The 21,671-nt window shown below is 45.1% G+C and overlaps 2 protein-coding genes across 6 annotated transcripts in view; one reads left to right on the forward strand and one right to left on the reverse strand.

Annotated features, from left to right (window-relative positions):
* The window catches only part of HSPA12A (heat shock protein family A (Hsp70) member 12A), a 174,956-nt gene extending 172,336 nt beyond the window's left edge, over window positions 1-2,620 (reverse strand). Inside the window, exon 1 of the mRNA XM_070780909.1 lies at window positions 2,505-2,620. Coding sequence (XP_070637010.1) covers window positions 2,505-2,507 — 3 coding nt within the window. The 5' untranslated portion in view covers window positions 2,508-2,620. The remainder of the gene's footprint in view (window positions 1-2,504) is intronic.
* The window catches only part of ENO4 (enolase 4), a 28,381-nt gene continuing 8,287 nt past the window's right edge, over window positions 1,578-21,671 (forward strand). Inside the window, exons 1-9 of one of the 5 annotated variants that reach the window (XM_070780911.1) lie at window positions 1,578-1,767; window positions 7,604-7,732; window positions 8,636-8,826; window positions 11,016-11,161; window positions 12,836-13,005; window positions 13,111-13,242; window positions 14,840-14,956; window positions 19,015-19,071; window positions 20,364-20,531. In XM_070780911.1, the coding sequence (XP_070637012.1) occupies window positions 1,693-1,767; window positions 7,604-7,732; window positions 8,636-8,826; window positions 11,016-11,161; window positions 12,836-13,005; window positions 13,111-13,242; window positions 14,840-14,956; window positions 19,015-19,071; window positions 20,364-20,531 (1,185 nt within the window). In that variant the 5' untranslated portion in view covers window positions 1,578-1,692. Of the gene's footprint in view, window positions 1,768-2,370; window positions 2,671-7,603; window positions 7,733-8,635; window positions 8,827-11,015; window positions 11,162-12,835; window positions 13,006-13,110; window positions 13,243-14,839; window positions 14,957-19,014; window positions 19,072-20,363; window positions 20,532-21,671 lie in introns of those variants that run through there. The other 4 variants (XM_070780910.1, XM_019952882.2, XM_070780913.1 and 1 more) reach the window with 4 other exon arrangements.

Genomic DNA, 21,671 nt, shown 5'->3' on the forward strand with positions numbered 1-21,671 from the left:
AGTTATCCTCTGGAGTCATATTTGGTTCCCCAACCTTACATCCAACCATTCAGGGATTTTCATCCTCCCTTCCTATTACCTATCTCATCCTTCTTTTCCCATTGCTACCATTACTGTTTAGGCTCTTACATCTATGTTTTTTTTTTTAATAACCAAACACTCACTAAGCCCACCCAACTGCTGCCAGTTAACCTTCTCCAACACCACTTCCATCTTGTCCAGTCTATATTTACAAGGTTGGGGGTGCTCCCCACTCTTACAGAATGGTATTCCAGTTCCTTCATGATCTCACCTCAGACTACTTTTCCATTTGTATTTCTCATTGTTCCTGAAAATAGAGACTTTGCTCAAGCCAGCCTGGTGTACTCATTACTCACCCATTAACCACAAAACCTTTGAGTTAAGTGTTTATTATGTGTAAAATACATCTATTCATTCAACAAATTTACTGAATATCTTAGTGAACAAGACAAAACAAGTCCCTGTCCTCAAAAAATTAGTAGGCCAGTAGGTCATAGAGGGAAGGCTCTGAGACATCATGGTCCCAGCCCAGGATGCTTCCAATCTTCCAGTAAGACATCACATGAGTCAAGACATCCCTGAGGGCTGAACTCTGTGGCCCACACTGCAAGCAGGGAAGGAGTTCAGAAGAAAGGAAGGGCTGGCCACGGTGAGAGCTAAAGTGTGGGGCATGGCTTTTTTGAAGATGTGGGACTCAACAGGAATTAAAGGATGGGTGCATGAGAGAAGTGGGAGGCTTCTATCTAAAGAGATGTGAGGAAAGGTGTGCGGAGGAATGGAAACAGCAGCAACAGCAACTGGCTTATTTTGAATAAAACCTCCCTCAACACCTGTTGGGCAGAGGACATGTTCTGTCCCTGTGGGAGGCCCAGGCTCTGCTGTGCTTGTGATGACTCAGACTTGGCTCTACCATGGAGGGATTTCCATTTACCAAGGACAAGGTAGGCCCATGACCATCAATCCCAACCCAGAAAGTGAGATGTTCCGTTAGCAGCATACCCCAAACTTTTTGCACCAGGGAAGGGTTTTGTGGAAGACAGTTTTTTCACGGACTGGAGGTGGGGGGATGGTTTTGGGGCGATTCAAGCACATCACACTTATTGTGCACTTTGTTTCAATTATTACGGTCTCAGCTCCACCCCAGATCATCAGGCACTGGATCCCAGAGGTTGGGGACTCCTGCATTAGAGAACTGGACAAAACACCCAGAGTTGTGAAGGAGGTACACCTCTAGGTTCCTTAACAGTATTTATAGAATCACTTTATTTTTATACAAATACCGACCTCTACTGAAAATAACTATCTTGTTTCAAAGTGTTTTCTCACTCACTTTCTCATTTTATTCTGACTTGTGAGTTAGAATAGTTAAAATTAGTTAGTAGTTAGTAGCAGAGTAGTTAAGATTGTTTTCCAGATGAGCAAAAGTGCAGCATGAATGTTTTGAATGGTCTGCTTAGGCCAGGAACAAGGACAGAGGGGAACAAGGACACCGGGTCCATCTCAGCCCTTATCTGCAGCAGAAGAATCTAGAATAGAGGGCGCACATTAAGAAGCTGTATAAGTGCACGTGACACCTGGTAGGTGTAATGAAGCCAAGCAGGCAGTCTGGATTTAAAAGGGGCAGGACGCAGGCAGCCTCTTAAGAAGGTTCTGAAGAAGGAACATGACCCAATGACAGTTCTTCATTCCTGCTTCTCTTCCTCAAGTCTTGCCTGTGACACCTCCACCCTAGGCCCGGTCCTTAAGGTACATCCCAAATTTGGGGGGAACCACACTGTTCTTCCTTCTACGGTAAAATTTCACCTCACTAATCTCCCAGAGGAGGGCGAGTAGCCGGTTCTCTGCTGGACATCGCGGTATCCACAGCCAGCACACTGCTCGGCTCAGGGCAGGTAAACATCAGCCTAACGAACCAATGGCGGAGTCCTCCACAGCTTAGGGAAGGACACCCAGCGTTCTTACAACCTCCCCAGGAGAGGGGGCCGGCACAGGCCGCCGCTCGGAGGAGCTCCCTGATCGCGAGGAACGAGGGGGAAAGTGGGGAAGGCCTGATGGCCCGAGTCCCAGCGGCACCTGAGAACTGGTGCCACCCGGGGTTCGAGTCCCCAGCTGGAAGCGGAGGGGCTAACCCTCTCTCACGTCTCCGCAAAAAGCGCTTCGTGAGAGTGTTAACCGTTTCCCCATCTGAAAACCGTCAGGGAAACACGTCCTGGAAAACAACGCCAGAAGGGCGCTAGTCTCAAGAGTAAATAAGCCCAAAACCCGGGGTGGGGGGGGGGGCGGGGGGGTCAAAACCTCAGGGACAGGGAGGGCAGAGGAGCCATTCGCGTCTGCCGCAAGCAGGAAGAACCCAAGGCAGGAAGCACCCAAGGCAGGAAGCCTCGCGAGATCTGAGGTCGGCAATCTCGCTGCGTTGCCTAGCGACAGGGAGGACGCTCGCGGGCCCCCAGGCTAACCCCCGCTTGTAGCCTTAAATCTCCTACCATGGGGGAAGAAGGCGGCGGCCGCAGCTGTGGGAGCACTAGGGAGCTGCAGAAGCTGAAGCAGCAGGCGATGGAGTATTACCGCGAGAACGACGTTCCGCGCAGGCTGGAAGAACTGCTCAACTCCACCTTCTACCTCCAGCCTGCCGACGTCTACGGGCACCTGGTAGGGACCTGGGACCAGAACCCTCTTCCCTCCAGCCCCTCTCCCCCCGCCCCGCGCTGCGGCAACGCGGGGCGCTTGCGCCGCAGAGTCGCGCACGCGCGCCGCGCTGGGTCCCGGCTGGGTTGACGCGGCGCGGGGATCCTGAAGGGAAGAAGCGGAGCGGAAACCTGGCTAAAGGAATCTCGAGAGAGAAAGTGGTGGACAGGAAACTGCTGGAGGAAAGAGGGCTCTGGGCAGATTTGTAGCTACTGCGCGACAGCTCAGGGGCTGGCAGGCATCCTCACTACCTCTGGGCGGACCTGTCCGGCTGCCAGTTACCTCCTTTAATCACAGTCCTTTATACCTCATAGCTCAGTTTACCAACCTTCAGCGGCCTCCTTTTGACCACGGAGCGAACGCATTTGGCTTTCGCTACAGCGTAGCCTTCAGCCCACCCCGGGGCCTCGTACCCAGCATCGCTGCCAAGTTTCGGTCGATTTCAAACCTCGGCTCCTTGGCTTGTGGGCCCTGCGTGCGCTCCGGGGATCCCCGTCCCACCTGACCAGCTCGTATCTAAACTTCAAATTCAGATCAAAGTCTTGCCCCCTTCGCCCTGGACTGATCGTCCTGCAGCGGCCTTGTAGCACCCCCTATTTTGTATTGAAACCCTTCCTAGGCAGCTTGTGAGCTCCTGTGGAGAGGGGTGGGGGCGGCGGGGGGTGGGTTTCGCCTTTTCACATACCCCTTAGCTCCTCTGCTCACCATCTGGCGTATATTTAGTCTTAAAGCCGTGGGCAGTTGAAACAAAGGCAGGCGTTTTCTCACTTCCAGACCCGTAAGTACTAACCAACACCCACCTTCTGAAAGGTATCATGGTTGGAACTGGTAGGGATTCGCGCTACAGTGAGGCAAAATGACAACACCAAGCAGAGTATGTAAGTGCAGTAAAGAAGCAGTGTGTCTACAGGGTTCAAAATCACGTCTTGTCAGGGCAGTTAATATAGGGTATGTTCCACAAATATTTGTTTTTTTTCGGTCTTGGCCGATACATCAAATCGGGGGAGGGGAGAGGGGAGGTGTTTATCGACGCACCTTGTGTTATGTGGTTACTGTGATATCACTTCATCCCTAGGACCGCGGTGAAGTAAACCTTATGATTCTGTATTACAAATAAAGGAACCGTGGCCCGGTGAATTTAGATGGTTTTCTCAAGGAACATTGTGAATGACAGAAATGAAACCAGGTCTGTGTCCCTAGTACCTAGCACAGTGCATAGTGGACACTCACGGTGAATAAGTGAATGCAACTCCCAATTCCATTCTCTTTCCACAGTCTCTTGCCAGAGGAATTCTTGAAAGTTAACTAGTCCAACTTCCTCATTTTAGAAAGACCCCAAGCTCTTGTCTCACAATGAATTAATGCAGAAGTGAAAACTGGTGACTTGGACTCTTGCCCCCAGTGTAATGCTCTTCCCAGTCTATTAGGCAGCTAGGGCTTTGGTTTGCACAGCTCTTTGGGAACTTCTACCTCAATTAGGGACGAGGGCCACTGATACATAAAATAACTGGAGTAATAGATAGGGTAGTTCAGAATTGTGTGCCAGACTGAGGAATAGATCACTGTGTGTTTGTTAAAGAAACTCAGGGGTGGGCAAGATCCCTGTGGGCTGTAGCATGTGGGAATTTTGGCTTGGGCTTTGACGAATGTTCAGCAGTTGACATAAAGGCACCTCCATTTCATTTTCTTAGTTGCTGCTCCAGTTCTTCTCAGTTGCTGTCCCAGTTCTGGCCCTCTTTATTCTCTCCCCCTCCCCCATCAAGTTCCTCCAACTAATGCTGCCAGAGTAGTGTTCCTCATCCCAAATCTGACCATCATTCTCTCACTCAACTTCCTGTGGTTCCCTCTTGCATGCTTAGTAAGATCCAACACATTCCAGTATGTGCGACTCACAGTGCTTGCCCCTACTTTGGTACACAGGCTTATCTATGCTTCCCTCCCCTGCTCCTCTTCATGGGCCTGCTGACTTTTTTTAAAATGTGAAGTTTCCCAATTCCCTCCACTTCGCTTATCCTATTCTGCCTACCTAAAGTATCAACTTCTCCCTGTTGTCTGCCTGTGGAATACTACACAACCTCCTGTGTCCAGCTCAAATGCCATTTCTTCCATGGTTCTCTTACATAGTAGAAGAATTCAGGGATGGGAGAGATCCCTGTGGGCAATAGCAATACTATTAGCTCCTTCATAAAACTTATGATTAAGAGTTTGTGATTGGGAATCGGGCAGATTGGATTTGATCCTTAGCTCTGCTGCTTTGTAGCAGTAGTGAACTATTAAATTGATGGTCCCCAATGGAGAAGGAAATGGCAACCCACTCCAGTGTTCTTGCCTGGAGAATCCCAGGGACCGGGGAGCCTGGTGGGCTGCCGTCTGTGGGGTCGCACAAAGTCGGACACGACTGAAGCGACTTAGCAGCAGCAGCAGCAATGAACCACACCACCAGAATGAACAGTCTTATGGAAGTCCCTCCTATATTGACTGGGGTCGTGGCCTTATGACTTGCTTTGATCCATAGGACCTTGGCAAGTATGATGCAAACAGAGGTTTGGTAAGGGCTGGCATGATGTACTCTTGGAATACTCCCTCTTGGAAGTTAGTCATGCTGAAGGGAAATCCTATTGCCATGCTAGAGAGAGTGAAAGAGAGAGAGATCCAGTAGAGAGAGGCCCTAGCAGATGTGAGAGACCTTCCAGATGTGCTGTGAGAAAGACAGATGGCCTGGGAGCCCCTGGATGTTCCAGCCGTCCTGGCTGAGACACTGCACATGTGAATGGAAGCATTTTGGGTACTCTGAATTGGGTCCAGCCTACAGATGACTGAATCTGTATAGGAGACCCCAGGCAAGATCAACCAAAGAATTGCCCAGTTAAGCCCAGCCTAGATTGCAGAATCATGAGCAAGTAAATGGCTTGAGCCACTAAGTCTGTTAGAAAGCAGTAAACATTGGTGATTTTAAGACATTGGTTAATGAAGACATTGGTTATTTTATCTTGGACAGGTTTCCTTCTGGAGTTTAGTTTGCTCATCTTTGGAACTGAGGTGATACCACCTTATAGAGTTGTTTTGAGAAGTTAATAATATAACGTATACAAAGTGTCCAAGGTTGTGTTAGACAGGTTGTGTCTGGCCTTTATTCATGTATGCAGGATTCAAATTTTATTCTTGTTTTCAGTTGCTAAGTCATATCTGACTCTCTGCAGCTCCAAGGACTGCAGCATGCCAGGCTTCCCTGTCCTTCACCATCTCTTAGAGTTTGCTCAGACTCATGTCCATTGAGTCAGATGCCATCCAACCATCTCATCCTCTGTTACCCCCTTCTCCTCCTGCCCTCAGTCTTTCCCAGCATCAGGGTCTTTTCCAACTAATCAATTTATGAATCCCAAATATACCAGGCACTGTGGAATGTGATACAGTGATAAACAAGACCAAGTCACTCCTTTAAGGTACATAAACATTTGAAAAAGTTAGTCCCATTTTCCTCCTTACCCAATATGTGGTACATTGTAGGTGCTCATTACTTGTTGAATTGAACTCACTAATACACAAAAGTTAAACTAGATAATATTTTTCTTCTCCTATTTTATTAACTTCATTTCAATACTTACTCTATACCTGGGCTTCCGAGATGGCTCAGTGGTAAAGAACCCGCCTGCCAACTCCAGAGACTCAGGAGACTCCAGTTCAATCCTTGGGTCAGGAAGATTCCCCTGGAGGAGGAAATGGCAACCCACTCCAGTATTTTTGCCTGGGGAATCCCATGTGCAGAGAAGTCTCACGCGTACAGTCCATGGGGTGGCAAAGAGTTGGACACAACTAAGCGACTGAGCACACGTGCACACACAGTAATATACAAACTGTCATCCTTAAAATGCATGGATGGCTTGAAAATTGGCTTTTGCTTTAGTTCTGCTGGGTATCACCTCAGTGCTGGCACATTGCCGATGGATGTGAGATGACCAGTTAGGTAGGTTGTGGTCATTGGATTTTGAACTGAAAGATCAGAGGCCTGGTTTGCTATGTGGAAATAAAGAGTGAATAACTGTCTGAAGATAAAAGAGGGTGAGGGGGTGGGCCTTCTCTCGCCCCTCTTCCTTCTCTCCCAGCTCCCAGCCCTCTGCACAGGGGCCCAGTCGTGAATCTTTTAATTTTTGTGTATCTATTTGGCTGCGCTGGGTCTTTGTCCTGGCATGTGGAATCTTTTTTTAGTTGCGGCATGTGGAATCTAGTTCCCTGACCAGGGATGGAACCTGTACCTCCTGCAGTGGGAGCTCAGAGTCTTAGCCCCTGGATAAGCAGGGAAGTCCCTTGAATCTTTTTACTCAGTCTCCTTGAGAGGATATTCTCCCTCAGCTTCATTCTCTTTCTTCTGTTTCTTGGATCAACTTCCAAATGACCTCTGTTCTTCCACATCAATGAAACTGCTGTCACTAAGGTTCCAACAGTCCTCTTTGAACATGTAGTTCTATGCATGAACTGATGGTAAATGAAGTACAGCCTATGTATAAGTCTTCACCTTTTCAAATACCTGCCTTGTAGGGAGAAATGATAATGAACCCACTTAAGGCTTCTTGGGTTTGAATGCATCGCAGTTTTCTAGAAGCCAATTGACTTCAGCATCTTGGATGGAAGGATAGGTTAGGGCCCATAAAGAATGAACCAGGACCTTTAAATAAAGACATGCCTGTGAGTTTCCCATGAGAGTTCAATAGACAAATTGCCCCATGTACCAGAGGCTAAATCCAAGTCTTTATGTTCCCACAGAGCTGCTAGACTAATCCCAGAATGAGGACATTCACAGAGAGGTTTACTAGAAACTAGAGCAAATGTGAATGACCTTTCAAAGATAAACTAGATGTGGTATTTTTGTGTTTTTTTTTTATGTGTGTGTGTGTTGAAGGCAAACTGCTTTTCTAAACTTGCAAAACCTCCCACCATATGCAAAGTTGTGGGGAAAAATGTGCTGGATGGACTTGGGCTTCCAACCCTCCAAGTGGAAATATTCTGCACCATTCAAAATTTTCCCAAGGTAGGAAGCAACTTAAACCTGTTCTTCTCTTTGTCTTGGCTCCACTGCATTTATTAGCATTTACTGTCTAAATAGTGGGAAATTAATGTTTCGAAATTCAGTGTCTGTGAGATACACATACAGTATTTGTAGGCAGTTATGAACACAAAGCATGAATCATACAATCTGCCATGATGGTTTATTATGTGCACTGTTGGTACAGACCTGAAGGTGATCTGAAGATTGAGACATGAAATGGGGCAAAAATAGTTTTAAAACTCTGACACTGCTAATGTCATGAGTTCTGTAATCTGCAGATAGGGTTATAGATTCATGTATTTACATGAAGATTTACATAGATTTGGTGGCTCAGATGGTGAAGAATCCGCCTGCAGTGCAGGAGACCTGGGTTGATTCCTGGGTTGGGAAGATCCCCTGGAGAAGGGAATGGCTACCCACTCCAGTATTCTGGCCTGGAGAATTCCATGGACAGAGGAGCCTGGAGGGCTACAGTCCATGGGTTTGTAGAGTCAGACACGACTAACCGACTCTCACTCACTTACATAGAATTATAAATATGTAGACTGATCTACGTGAAGAAAAATTCATTGTCATCCATGAAAATAATTATGATTAAATCTGTCTCCTTTTTTGCTATTTTTGAGAGAGGCAATGATAGAAATGAAGTTCAATGTAAGGTTTTTATAAGACTTATTTTAACAAGGTAATAATTTTAAACATTCCTTGAAGTCGGGTTCCACCGTGTTTCAATAGCTATAAAAATATCTCAAAGAAAATTACAGATTCTCATTTTCTCTTTGAAATTGGTGATAAAAGATCATGTACCTTAAAGTTGGATACATTCAATTTCCTATTTCCTGTGAAAGGCAGGGAAAATGTAGAACACATTTATATTGTTTTCAGAACATATGTTCTGTGGTGATCGCAACTCACTTTGAAGCCCACGAGAACGCTTCACCTGAGCTCGTTGAAGCCGAGGAAGTGGAAAGGTTGGATGCTGTCAGCACCGCAGTGCAGTGGGTCAACGAAACTCTCACTGAGGAGCTCCAGGGCCTAGTGCCCTCCAGCCAGGCTGAGGTGGATCAGGTGCTCAGGTAAGTATGAAACTTTGAAACGTTAGTGTCCAGTATAATCATGTACCTACTTTCTTTCCATTTCACCTGCCAATGAAACAGGTGTGTCCAATCTGTAGGGTACAGTTGGGAAGTCAATTAGGAAACATATGCTAACGCATCAACATGCAGCATAAAATGTTGTTTTTCTCCTGAAAATCCTGTTATTAAACTTTTACTGTGTAAGGCTACGTAAGGTCTTTTGGCCTCTTTTTATGCATAGTGCTTTCCTAGGATTCAAAGTTTCTCTGGAAAAGGATCAAGAATTCAGACATCATCTTTTTCCACTCTGTACCTCCTCACATGCATCATCCCCATGAGCCTCGCTTATCCTTTTATATGACCCAGTGGGTGGTGCTTATGTTCTGATCTCCAAACACAGCCAAATATTCCAGGCCTTGCCCACAGGTTGACTCTAAAATGTGCAAACCAAGGAAGTACGGCTATGTGAGCATAGTTCACATAGCTAATCCAACCACGTTGTGGGTTACCATTACTTCTCCTTTTGTGTGGATCAATGCCACAGTCCTCGTGGCCAAAGAAGGTCAACTGGACTCTCTTTCTTTAAAGTTTTATCATTTGCTTAATTGTGTGTAACTTCACATTTTAGTTTGCATCAGAGTTGTATCATGACCTTATAAGAAAACTTTTTTTTGAATAGCTTTTTACAGGTTTTGAATCCTATATAATTTTGTGTGACTTCTAGTTATGTCTTTTATAAATAGCGTGTGCGTGTGCATGCACATGTGCGTGCTCAGTCGTGTCCGACTCTTTATAACCCTATGGATTGTAGCCCTCCAGTTTTTGAATGCTATTCCACTTTGTGTGTGTGTTATTTGCTATTAACATATCCTTAATTGTTTTCCTAATCCCTTAGTCATACCTTCTATTTCATTACATTCCTTTTTTTCCTGGAACTTTCCCTCCCAAATCTCCCGTCTTGAGTTGTTCCTCTCTAGCCCTACTACAGAGATGCCATAAGATATCCCTTCATTGTTCTCCTGTTTCCTGGATCCCATATCTTCCTCTTTCTTGAATTGTTGGATTACATCCTGTAAAAGTAAGGTTGAAGGCTTCTCTCATGGTACACTGGATAAGAGTCCTCCTACCAGTGCAGAAGAACACAAGTTTGATCTCTGGTCAGGGAAGATTCTACCTGCTGCCGAGCAACCAAGCCCACAACTCCTGAGTCCAAGCTCTGGAGCCTGAGAGCCACAACTAGTGAAGCCTGCGTGCCTGGAGCCTGTGCTCTGCAACAAGAGAAGCCACCGCAAGAAGGCCACACACCGCAACAGAGTCGCCCTCGCCTGCTGCAACTAGAGAAAATACTCACCCAGGAATGAAGACCCAGCACAGCCAGAAAAATATATAATTTTTTTTTTTAAGTAAGGATGAGAAAAGAGTATTTGGGATATAAATTTTTGTAAGGGTATTCTTACATGTGTGAAAATGTTAGCATTTTGCCTTCATGTTTGACTGTTTAGCTGAGTATAGAATTCTCATTTGAAATCTGTTTTTTTCATTACTTTAAAGGCACAGCCCCACCAGCATCTGATGCAAATTTGATTCCCAAGTCTTTTTTTTTTTTTTATTTTGGCTTGTTGTTTTTTTGTCTCTGGAAATTTTTACCCTCTTTTTATTCCAGGAAGCTGAAATTTTATTTAGAGGTACCTAAGTTGGGGTTCCCCAAAATTTTTTAGCTGTTCATTTTAAGCACCCACATCAAATTAAAAAAAAGTTAGTCCTGCATATAATGCTATGTATTTCACTGTCTGTGCTTGCCTCGTTTTTTGTCTGGTGGTCATTTATTTATTATTTATTCAAAAAGAATAAATGACCATTAGCCTGAATAATGACCAGAAGCCCTTAATCAAATTATCTCTTCAAATTTTACTTTAAAAATAATAAACAGGGCTCAGATAATTTTTAAAATGAGCACCCGAAATCTTTAAACATTTATTTCCAGGCCAAAATGATTTTCAGTTCTTGAACACGGTTTTATAACAGTGTCATTTTTTAGTCTCGGAAATTGAAGCAGATTTGTTCTTAGGTAGCTTAAAAAGCAGAGTTAGCTACTGAAATATTTTAGGGTCAGCACTAAAATGTGACCAAAGTTACAAGCGATCTTCCTAAGTAATCTCATTATAAATCCATACTTTCTTGCCATTAAGGACATTCTTTGAAAATAAAGTACAAGAAGATAAGGAGAGAAAAGAATTGGAAAAGAACCTAGAAGACTCAACAGCGCTTTCACCCCAGCCGCCGCCGCCACCACCTCCTCCTCCACCTCCATCCAAGAAAAAAGGACAAAAGCAAGGTCAGTGGCTGATCGTCTTGTAGAACCTTAACCATAAGTGACAAATGTGGGGGAAGAAAGGCTGAAGCTTGGACTGCCTTTTCAAGGTCAGGTCTCTCTGCTGCACACCTGGGTTGGGTTCCCACCAGGCACCATCCATCCTCCATGCCATTTCCTTGCTTGAAGCTACAATGTTAGGTCAGCACGGTTTTACCCCATCTTGCCCTCCATTTTTATTTGTAAGATAAAAAATATTTCTTACCCAGATGTAAGCACTTAGTAAACAAAGTACTCTGAACAGTACTCTCTGCCCAAGGGCAGAGAGGGTGGGGGGTGACATGGAGACCTTCAACTGCTTCTCAAATTTCCCATTAGCTCATCAGAAAGCCACTCCATATTTTAAAAATTAATGGTGTCCTTTGATATACACAACCAACATTTCTTCAGTCCCAGGTAACATTAATGAAAACTGTCTTTGGAAGACCTTGCCATTTTAAGGCATATAACTGAAGTTATCATAGCCCTTTGCTCCATGCCTTCTAACATACTGTTCACCTCAGTTCCTCTGATATATTAATTCCAGAGCTGCTGCTAGTGTTGTAACAGTGTTTTGTATGTCCATCCAATTACAACACTCCTTGAAGGCACGAATCACGCCTCATTCAATTTAGAACCGCCAGTTCCTAGCATGATGCTGGGACTAGACGAAATACCAGATGAGTGTGGATTCCACTGAGTAAGAAAGCACCAGACCACGGGCCAAAGGGATCATGAATACAAGGTCTCTTACTTCATAGTTTCAGATGCTGAGGTCCAGACAGAGGAGGAGAGTTGCCCAAGGCAGAAAAATCATGTTAAACCAATCTTCTGGAAGGTGGGGATGGCCGCTGCTGAATCATAGGCAGAGACCACCAGTGGGTGTTCATTTGGTGGTTTCTTTTGACTGATAGAACATGGAATGTAAGACGGGAAGGAGTAGGAGGGAACCTTAATTTGCTAAACATTTAATGTGTGCTGGGTGCTTGCACATCTGACTCCACTTACCTTACATACCTGACTCAGGTCAGCAGCTGTGGGAAAGCAGAGAACAGGAGGGGAACAAGAGATTTATTATGGACGCTCTGGTGCCTGATCAGACTAAGTGTCTGAGAATATATGAGGGTGAAAGATGGCTGGGGATTCTGAGTGGATGGTTAGATCTGGAAGGAATTCTTCATAGAAAAAGACACCCACTTGGGGTTGGCAAGCAAGATAACCAGTTAGATATACACATGAGATGTTCAACACAAAGCTGGGTATGCAGGAGCGATGGTGGAACATAGAAAAACAAAGGGTTTGGAATTCAGAGACTGTCCAAATGGTCTCCTTAAATTCACGTTCTGCTGGATGTGGGGCAAGTCTTTAAGCCTAAGCCCTCATTTAGATGAGATAACAATTTCTACCCTATATGACTGTGGAAGGAGTTAATACTGAATATTCTAAAATGTCTTCAGCAAAATCCATGGCTGGGGACTCTTTGGACATTAGAGAGTAGTGACATCAGACAAACTTCTCGGGGGTGGAAGTAAATACGTTCTTCCCAGCCTCAGTTTTCAGCCTTTGCATCTGTAAGTTAAACATTGAAAAATACAGTTTTATCATAGTCGCACTTTTGCTTTCTGGAAAGCAATCTTTTATCAAATTTTTTTTCTTCAGGAAGGATGGAGACTTCTGCAGAAAAACCAATCATACCTGCAGAACCCCCTGAGCCTGTCCTCTGTGGCAGCATGGCCATAGGGGCTGTGTCACTGGCTGTTGCCAAAGCCAGTGCTGTACTGGACAATAATCCTCTCTACCTGAACATTGCATTACTGAAGCACCACCAGGTTAGTGCCCATTACACACCTTTACAAGAACCATGAGTGTCTCAACACGAATGAACCATGTTTCTCATTTCCTCTTGCTTCCCTGCCCCACCACCCCCATTTCAGGAACAGCCAGAAAAGCTAACTATACCTCTTCTGATGGTGTCGCTGGTCAGCTGTGGGAAGTCATCACCTGGGAAGCTGAATTTGATGAAAGAAGTGATCTGTATACCCCATCCTGGATTAACAGCTAAACAAGTACCTTACATTATCTCAAAGTACCTTTTCTTTAAAAAAAAAATCTTCATCATTAGTGAGTTTTTAGTGGATGACCCCAAGGCTTATGATACCAATGGAAAAATAATTAAATAAAAAATGAGAAAAAAATTTAGGAAATTAGGGAAGCAGGAAGAAAACAAGACCACAAATGAAAGGGGATCACATTTAGACCACCTTGGATCTCTGGCTGTTTGTAATATTGACTCATGCTAGAGGATCACAGTTGAGTTTGAGCAAGCTCCGGGAGTTGGTGATGGACAGGGAAGCCTGGTGTGCTGCAGTCCATGGGTCCCAAAGTGTTGGACATGACTGAGCAACTGAAATGAATGGAGAGGCTCACAGAGAAGCCTTGAGAGTGCTAGAAGGATGTTCTTTGGGGCAACTGAGATATCTTTATTTACTAGTCTATACACAATGGCTGCAACAAGAGGAAGCTGGCACTTTCATAGGAGCCCTTCTGTTAAGTAGGAACTGCAGAGCCTAGCAGATTGCCTGGCACGTAAGAGAGGTTTAGTGCATGTTTATGGAATATGGAAGGAAGGAATCCTAAGTGGCATGTGTACTACTCAGAGGTCTGTCAGTGCCTCACTGTTCTTCAGTGGCATAAATGAGTCAATATGCCTCTTTATATCTTCATGAAATATCCTGCCAATTAGGCATTAGGCAGAACTAAGCATTCGTGTTCTGTAGTGGATGTTTACAGGAAAAGGACAGGAAGCTCTGTCCCTTCTGGGCAACATAGTGACTGATACTTTATCCAACATAGTGAAAATCTTTTTTTTTTTTAATCTCAAGATGATTTCTTTATGATAAAGAATTCTTTTTTTTTTTTTTTTAAGGGAAATAGGCATTACCTCGCTTTTATCAGTTTTGGAAGACTCAAATTTATATCTGGCGCACCATCTGTCAGATCCCGTGCAGATCCTGGTGCCAGGATCTTTCCTTCAGTTAATATCTGTTGTGCTATTTGGGTACCAGAGCGTTTGGCATGCCATTCTTTGTCTGTCTCCATATGCAGATCCCACCATCAGCAGAATACATCCTCCCCCTTTCTAAGTGACAGTGGATTCATACTAATTCAAACACTCCCCTGAAGAAGCCCTTGATGACCTGGGACATGTGTTGCAAGAAGGTTGGTCGGGAGACCATGAAAGAGAGTGAAGTTAACGTGACCCAACCAACTAAACCAGCCAGTTCTGAACGGTGAAGACAGGATAACGAGGAAGAGCCTCTCATTCATTTTCACCCAAATAAAAATGGAGAGTTGAAATTAGCATTTAATCCTCTGATATTGTAGGCCATGTGTAATTCACTACCCAGGATGTCTAATCAAAGACCCCACAAATATTCTGAGTTAGAAATATTCATGTGTGGTGTAAGTGTTTATATTTAAAATTCTAGGCTGCAGTTGTGAAGTGTGAAGTGAAAGTCACTCATTCATGTCCGACTCTTTGAGACCCCATGGACTATACAGCCCATGGAATTATCCAGGCCAGAATACTGGAGTGGGTAGCCTTTCCCTTCTCCAGGGGATCTTCCCGACCCAGGGCTCGAACCAGGGTCTCCTGCCTTGCAGGCAGATTCTTTATCAACTGAGCTATCAGGCAGTTGTGGAAGATCACGGTTATTCTGCTTACAGGGTGTAGAGATGCTTCTGGAAATTCAGAAACACATCAACAAAGCAATTGAAATGGTATGTAAAGAGGATATATGGTATGTAATAACATGCTTATATACCTTCTGGTGTTGAAATTATAGTTCATATGCAACATGATCAATATTGTTGCTACAGATAGAAAAACGTATTCATCTTCTTTGGGTTTCCCCCATGACCCAAGCTCATACGTTCCCTCATTGGCTATGGGGCCAGTTTCTAATGGAATTTAATCATCTCATTTTGATTTCTGAGGCAGATGGCCCTGTGCGAAGATTGTGAGGGAAAGATCTGGCCCCTAGGATCATGAGAGGCCGCTTGGTATGATGGTGAAGGCACGGTCACATGTGCCTGCTCAGAATCCCAGTGTTGGGCAAATGAATACCCTTGACTGAGAAGCCCTTGGGGGGGATGTCACAGAGGCTGGATGGGGGCAGCTGTAGAGGCACCAGGTGGTTCCATCATATTCTTTTTTTATTATTAATTTAAATCGGAAGATGACTGCTTTACAACGTTGTGTTGGTTTCTGCCATTCAACAGTGTGAATCAGCCGTAAGTATACATATATTCCCTGCCTCTTGAGCTTCCCTCCCATGCTACCCGCATCCCACCCTTCTAGGATGTCACAGAGCGCCGGGTTGGGCTGCGTGTGTTATACAGCAGCTTCCTATTAGCTGTCTTACACATGGCGGTGTATATGTTTCAATGCTACCCTCCCAATTCGTCCCACCCTCTCCTTCCTCCGCTGTGTCCACAAAGTGCATCTCTGTCCACGGACACATCAGGAATACCTGTTCAGATGCAGGAATGTACAGTCATGTTCTGACTGGGGTCGTGCACAGTGCACAGGCTGAGGGGCCCGATCCTTGTCTTTAACTTTGGAATAATGCTGCGTTTATAGAGAAGCTGAGAGTCGGTGCAGAGTTCGCAAACACCCCCTCACCCCAGTTTCCCCCAGGGTTAACAGGATACATCACCGAAGCACATTTATCACAACTAAGAAACCAAAAGGCTGCGTTACTACTAACTGAGCTCTAGACTTTATTCAAATTTCACTGGTTTTTCCACTAACGTCCTTCTTCTGTTCCAGGATCCAATCCTGAGCCCACAGTTACATAGTGTGAGGCTTCTAAACTACATGATTAGGACGCACTAGCTGATTCTCCTGCAGGATGGGGGCCAAGTTGCCATCTCGAAATGTTGTGAAGGAACTTTGGCTCCAGTGCAATCTTGCCAGCGCTGAATCAGTGATGGGGGCAGGTGGCTGGGGCCCATGCCCTACAGTTGATCAGAATTGCTTTAAGCACCTGGCTACCCACTCCAGTATTCTTGCCTGGAGAATCTCATGGTCAGAAGAGCCTGGTGGGCTACAGTCCAAGGGGTCACAAAGAGTCGGACACCACCGAGTGACTAACACTTTCACACATTCATACTGGAGCCGGTTTCCGGGGTGATTTCCAGGAGGCCAACTTCCTTATAGGTGACCAGCCTGCAGAGACTCAGACTTGGGCAAGTTCACCTTGCCTTTTGCGTTGCCCCTTTACTAGCTGTGGGCCCTTGTGCCAATTACATAAGCTCTCCGCCTCAGGCTCCTCGCCCACAAAATGGATGTGATACATTGTGAGGAGTATACAAGTTAAATACATGCAGTGTGCTCAGAGCTGACACAGCCACGAGCAGTGCCTATGGTGGTGGCTGTCAGAGCCGGTGGAGGAGATCCAGCTTAGAATATTAGAAATTCAGGATATTTGAGCTTTCTGGAGTCATCCTGACTTTCAAATTTTTAATTATACAATTTTAATTATACAGTTTATTTTTAACTATACAAGTAGCTCATGCATGTTCTTAGGAAAATCCAAATACCGGTAGAGCTAGTCCCCCTCACCCCACCCCTGTGCTAACTCTGCCTGCCTGGACCCCACACTCACCACCACCCTCAGTTCCAGTTCCATCTCTAGAGCTGACCACTGGTAAAAACTGAGTCACCACCACCTCCGTTCCAGTTCCATCTCTAGAGCTGACCACTGTTAAAAACTGAGTGTGGTCTTCTAGCCTTTGTTTTGTATTTATACACACAGATATCACACATCCAAGTATATAGCATGATTTGTATTTAAAATCATGTAAAATTCTGCACAAATCTCTGCAGATGCTTTATTTTTTTACCCTTTTTATTTGTGTTCATCTTTTACTGATAATCTAGGAATTCTTTCTGTAATAAAGGCTTCAGTCCTTTCTACATGTCACATTAATACCTAATTTCCTCTACCACGTTGCCTGCCTTTTTAACTGTATTTTATGAAGTCATAGAGATATTTTTTCTTTTTCAATTTTGACAAAATAAAATGTATCACTGTGTTCTTCTAAGGCAGTGGTTCTTAGTGGGGAGTGATTTTGCCCAAAGGGACAATTTACAATGCCCAGAGACGTTCTGGGTTGTCCCAGTTTGAGGCTCTCCTGGCATCTAGAACGCTGAGATCAGGGATGCGGCTACACATCTGACAATGCACGAGGCAGCCCTTCAAGCAGAGGATCACCCAGTCAAAGTATCAAGAGTGCCACAGCTGCAAAACGCTGCTTTAGGACTTTTGCCCTTGCTCAGCTCTGGGCCATGAACATGCTGCTCTTTACCTGGAGGGCTCGGCACTCCCACGTTCCCGACTCCCACCAGGTATCTGCTTCTTCCGAGTCCCCTTCCCTGACTCTTACCCAGGGAAGTCCCCGGCTCTGCACTCCCCATCACACCGCCCTCCTCCTGGTTGTTACCTGCGTCTCACTATCTGCCATCACTAGATCACAGCTTCCTGAGCCAGTGCTGTGTGTGTGTCTCCCTGTCTCTCTCGGCACATCACTTCACTTCCTATATTATTTTTATTAATACCGAGGGATAGAAAGCTCAGCTGACTCCACAGTGAAAGGAAGCAGGATAACTTCTGTATTTGTGTATACTTGAGTATGAACCTTGTTGATTCTTGACGAACATGCCTCCACTTATAGAGGCAATAACTGCTGGGCATTAAAGTGCATCGTCTTTTGGTGGGGATGGCTGTGCTGGGTCTTTGTTGATTTTGCACAGGCTTTCTCTTGTGCAGAAGCTGAAGCGCCAATACTTTGGCCACCTGATGCAAAGAACTGACTCATTAGAAAAGACTGACACTGAGAAATATTGAGGGCAGGAGGAGAAGAGGACGACAGAGGATGAGATGGTTGGATGGCATCACTGACTCATTGGACATGAGTTTGTACAAGCTCTGGGAGTTGGTGATGGACAGGGAAGCCTGGTGTGCTGCAGTCCATGGGGTTGCAAAGAGTCAGACACGCCTGAGCGACTGAACTGAACTGAACTTGTGGGGCACAGGTCCTAGGCACATGGACTTCAGTAGTTACAGCATTCAGGCTCAGTAGTCGTGACATATACAGGCTTAGCCATCCCATGGCATGTGGAATCTTCCTGGCCCAGGGATCGAGCCCATGTCCCCTGCATTGGCAGACAGGCTTCTGTCCACTGCGCCACCAGGGAAGTCCTAAAGAGCGTCCTATAAAAGGCTAAATCCATGTTCCAGTGTGCTGCCAATACTGCACACCATGGGAGCGTCTCATTGGGAATTAGCTTTGCTTTTAATGTCACATGACATCACATACATCAGATCCAGCAGATTTAATGACCATCAGCTATTTCCGAAAGTCAAACCTATCCTGTAGGTGAGAGTGTTTGCACCATAAGAATATTTAAAACAATATGTTGGGCCTTTAAAAGCAAATCCCACACTGGGGTTATTCCTTACGGACAAGAAGGGGACTTAAGACCCTCCTGTAAAAAAGAATTCCTGAACACAGCAGGAGTCAGGACATGATGAGGGAATACTTATATAAGTAAAAATGCATGAACGTGTATATCCATACCCCCATACATTAGAGTGGTTGGCATCACCCGTGTGTGTGTGTGTGAGAGAGAGAGAGAGAGAGAGGGAGAGAGACTTGAAGCATGACCAGCTCAGCCCAGAACAGTTGCCAGGTCAGAGGACCAAAAGCTCTGCCTGCTGCCACAGACGTGTCTGAAAATCCCAAGTGACATATCTTTATCTTCTGTCCCACAGTCCCCTCCTCCAAAGCCAGAGACAAAAAAAAGTCACGATGGAGGCAAAAGAGGCCAAGTAAGTAAATGCATTTCCCACACTCTGTATGACAGGTCATTTTTTCCCCGCCCCCTCCCCTCTCCCAAAGTCACTCTGCTCCAGGACCAGGCCTCACATAAACAGAAATCGCATGGTAATATGGCTTCAAGGGGACTGACCCAGGCGGCCAGCCCCCAGAGCTGGAATATCATTCCGTCCCTGCCTCTCCGGCAACAGGCTGCTGGGCCACCACTGCCCGCAGTCGTCTGGCCCACTGAAGTCTCAGACTTTGACCTTTCCCCAAGATCATTTGGGTCCTCACACCTTCTTCCACTGTCGTGCATCCTCTGTGCCGTGTCCTTTCAGCTGGAGTCGCCCATCCTTTTTAAAATAAAACCTTTCTTGAAGAAGAGTTACATTTTTTTAACTTGCATTTTCACAGTTGTGCTGCACTGTGCTTAGTCGTGTCCAACTCTTTGAGACCCCATGGACTGTAGCCTGCCAGGCTTCTCTGTCCATGCTGATTCTCCAGGCAAGAATACTGGAGTGGGTTGCCCTGCTCTCCTCCAGGGGATCTTCCCAACCCAGAAATCAAACCCAGGTCTCCTGCACTGCAGGTGGATTCTGTACTGTGTGAACCACCAGAGAAGCCCTTTTAATAGTTCAGTTCAGTCACTCAGTTGTGTCCAACTCTTTGCAGCCCCATGGACTGCAGCACACCAGGCTTCCCTGTCCATCATCAACTCCCAGAGCTTACTCAAACTCATGTCCATTGAGTCGGTGATGCCATCCAACCATCTCATCCTCTGTCACCCGCTTCTCCTCCCACCTTCAATCTTTCCCAGCATCAGGGTCTTTTCCAATGAGTCAGTTCTTTGCATCAGGTGGCCTTTTAAGAGTTATATCCTTCTAAAGGAAAATGGGACACAGGAAAGAGCAGGTCTAGAGGAAGAAGGCAGAGTTAGGAACAGGTGGGACAGACATGTATAGGGACAGACTGAAGACTCACCAGCCTGGTGGTCATGGCTCAGGTCAGCCCGTGTTCAGTGGTAGAGCCAACAGAGAGATGACATGGGCAACTAAAGAGAGAGGAGTGTGTTCCCAGGTCAAACTTGAAAACCTCGGGAGTAAGAAAACTGTTCCCAGATACTACAGAACATTCATCTGCCCAGAGGTCATGCAGACATGAGCAGGAACTAGGGACAGGGTGAATGGAGAGTCCGAGGACCCTGTGTTTGTAGAGTTGAGTCTGGTTATTAGCTGCCAACCACCAGAAGCTCTAAGAACCTTAGCGTGCTATATTTACACACGTGGTTTTCTTGATCCTGCAGCAGCAGATCACCGGCAAGATGTCCCATCTTGGCTGTTTAACCATTAATTACGACACTATAGAGCAGCCACTGCTCCTCATACAAGGAATCTGTGCAAACCTGGGGCTAGAATTGGGAACGAACCTGCATCTAGCCATCAACTGTGCCGCACATGAGCTGATGGACTACGTAAGTTTCCACTCCAGAGTTTTTGCCTTTTGTTTCGGTCCCATTATTTTTAAATTAGAACTCAAAAGAGGAGCCTATCTGTTTATATTTCCAAACAAAGTCTATTTTTTCAAGTAATATCATGGAAGGGTCCAAATATAAATGGAGTTGGGAAAGCCCAGTTAGCTAATGACCAGACAACGTGCTGTGCTGTGTTCAGTCACTCGGCTGCGTCCAACTCTGTGCAGCCCCATGGACTGCAGCCCACCAGGCTCCTCCGTCCATGGGGATTCACCAGGCAAGAACACCGGAGTGGGCTGCCATCCCCTTCTCCAGGGGATGTTCACAACCCAGGGATCGAACCCAGGTCTCCCACATTGCAGATGGATTCTTTACCATCTGAGCCATCAGGGAAGCCTATAGTCTTCTTCTGACAGACAATAACATAGCCATATAACTTTAAATATTAACAGGAAATGTCATAATAGTTATATAGAGAAATTCTGTAATAAAAATGACTAAAATGGATTACTTACATTGAAATCATGAGAACTGCTGAAAAATAATTTAACAAATTGGTATGTTCTGCTGAGTACATTCATTTGGTTGATGAATGCTGAATTGGTCAAGCATAAAAAGCGAGTCAATTGTAACTATGACTTGACAAGCTCTTCTAGACACATGGTTCTTGGAGTTTTTGCTGGTGACTCACTTTTTAAATATAAAAAGTATTTCCAAGTTATTGAAGTTTTTGGAGAATAATTAGTAATGGTAATTAATGTCAAATTCAGGGGACATGACCAAATAGGATTCCACTTTAATTTGCAATTCTAATTTTTGACTTCAAAGGAAATCTTGAATAGTATATTAGAAACCTAAGTATCAGCTGACTTCTAAAGTTTTTAGTTTCCTATAGAAACTAAGCACAGAAAAGAATGTTTAATGTAATTTTCTATTCTTCACATAATGATTGGTTCCTAGGCATACCATTAAGAAAAATAATTGCATGTTTTCATCTACAACATATACCATGAACTATGAATATACTGACTGCTAGCGCTAATGAGACTGGATATTTATTGCTTATATTCGGTAAAATGCATTAGCTAGATAGCAGATAATTCTTCTTATGTTACTTCAAAGTCATTGAAAAAGTTAGTT

The sequence above is a fragment of the Bos indicus genome, chromosome 26 (assembly GCF_029378745.1).
Source record: "Bos indicus isolate NIAB-ARS_2022 breed Sahiwal x Tharparkar chromosome 26, NIAB-ARS_B.indTharparkar_mat_pri_1.0, whole genome shotgun sequence".
Taxonomy (NCBI): Eukaryota; Metazoa; Chordata; class Mammalia; order Artiodactyla; family Bovidae; genus Bos; species Bos indicus.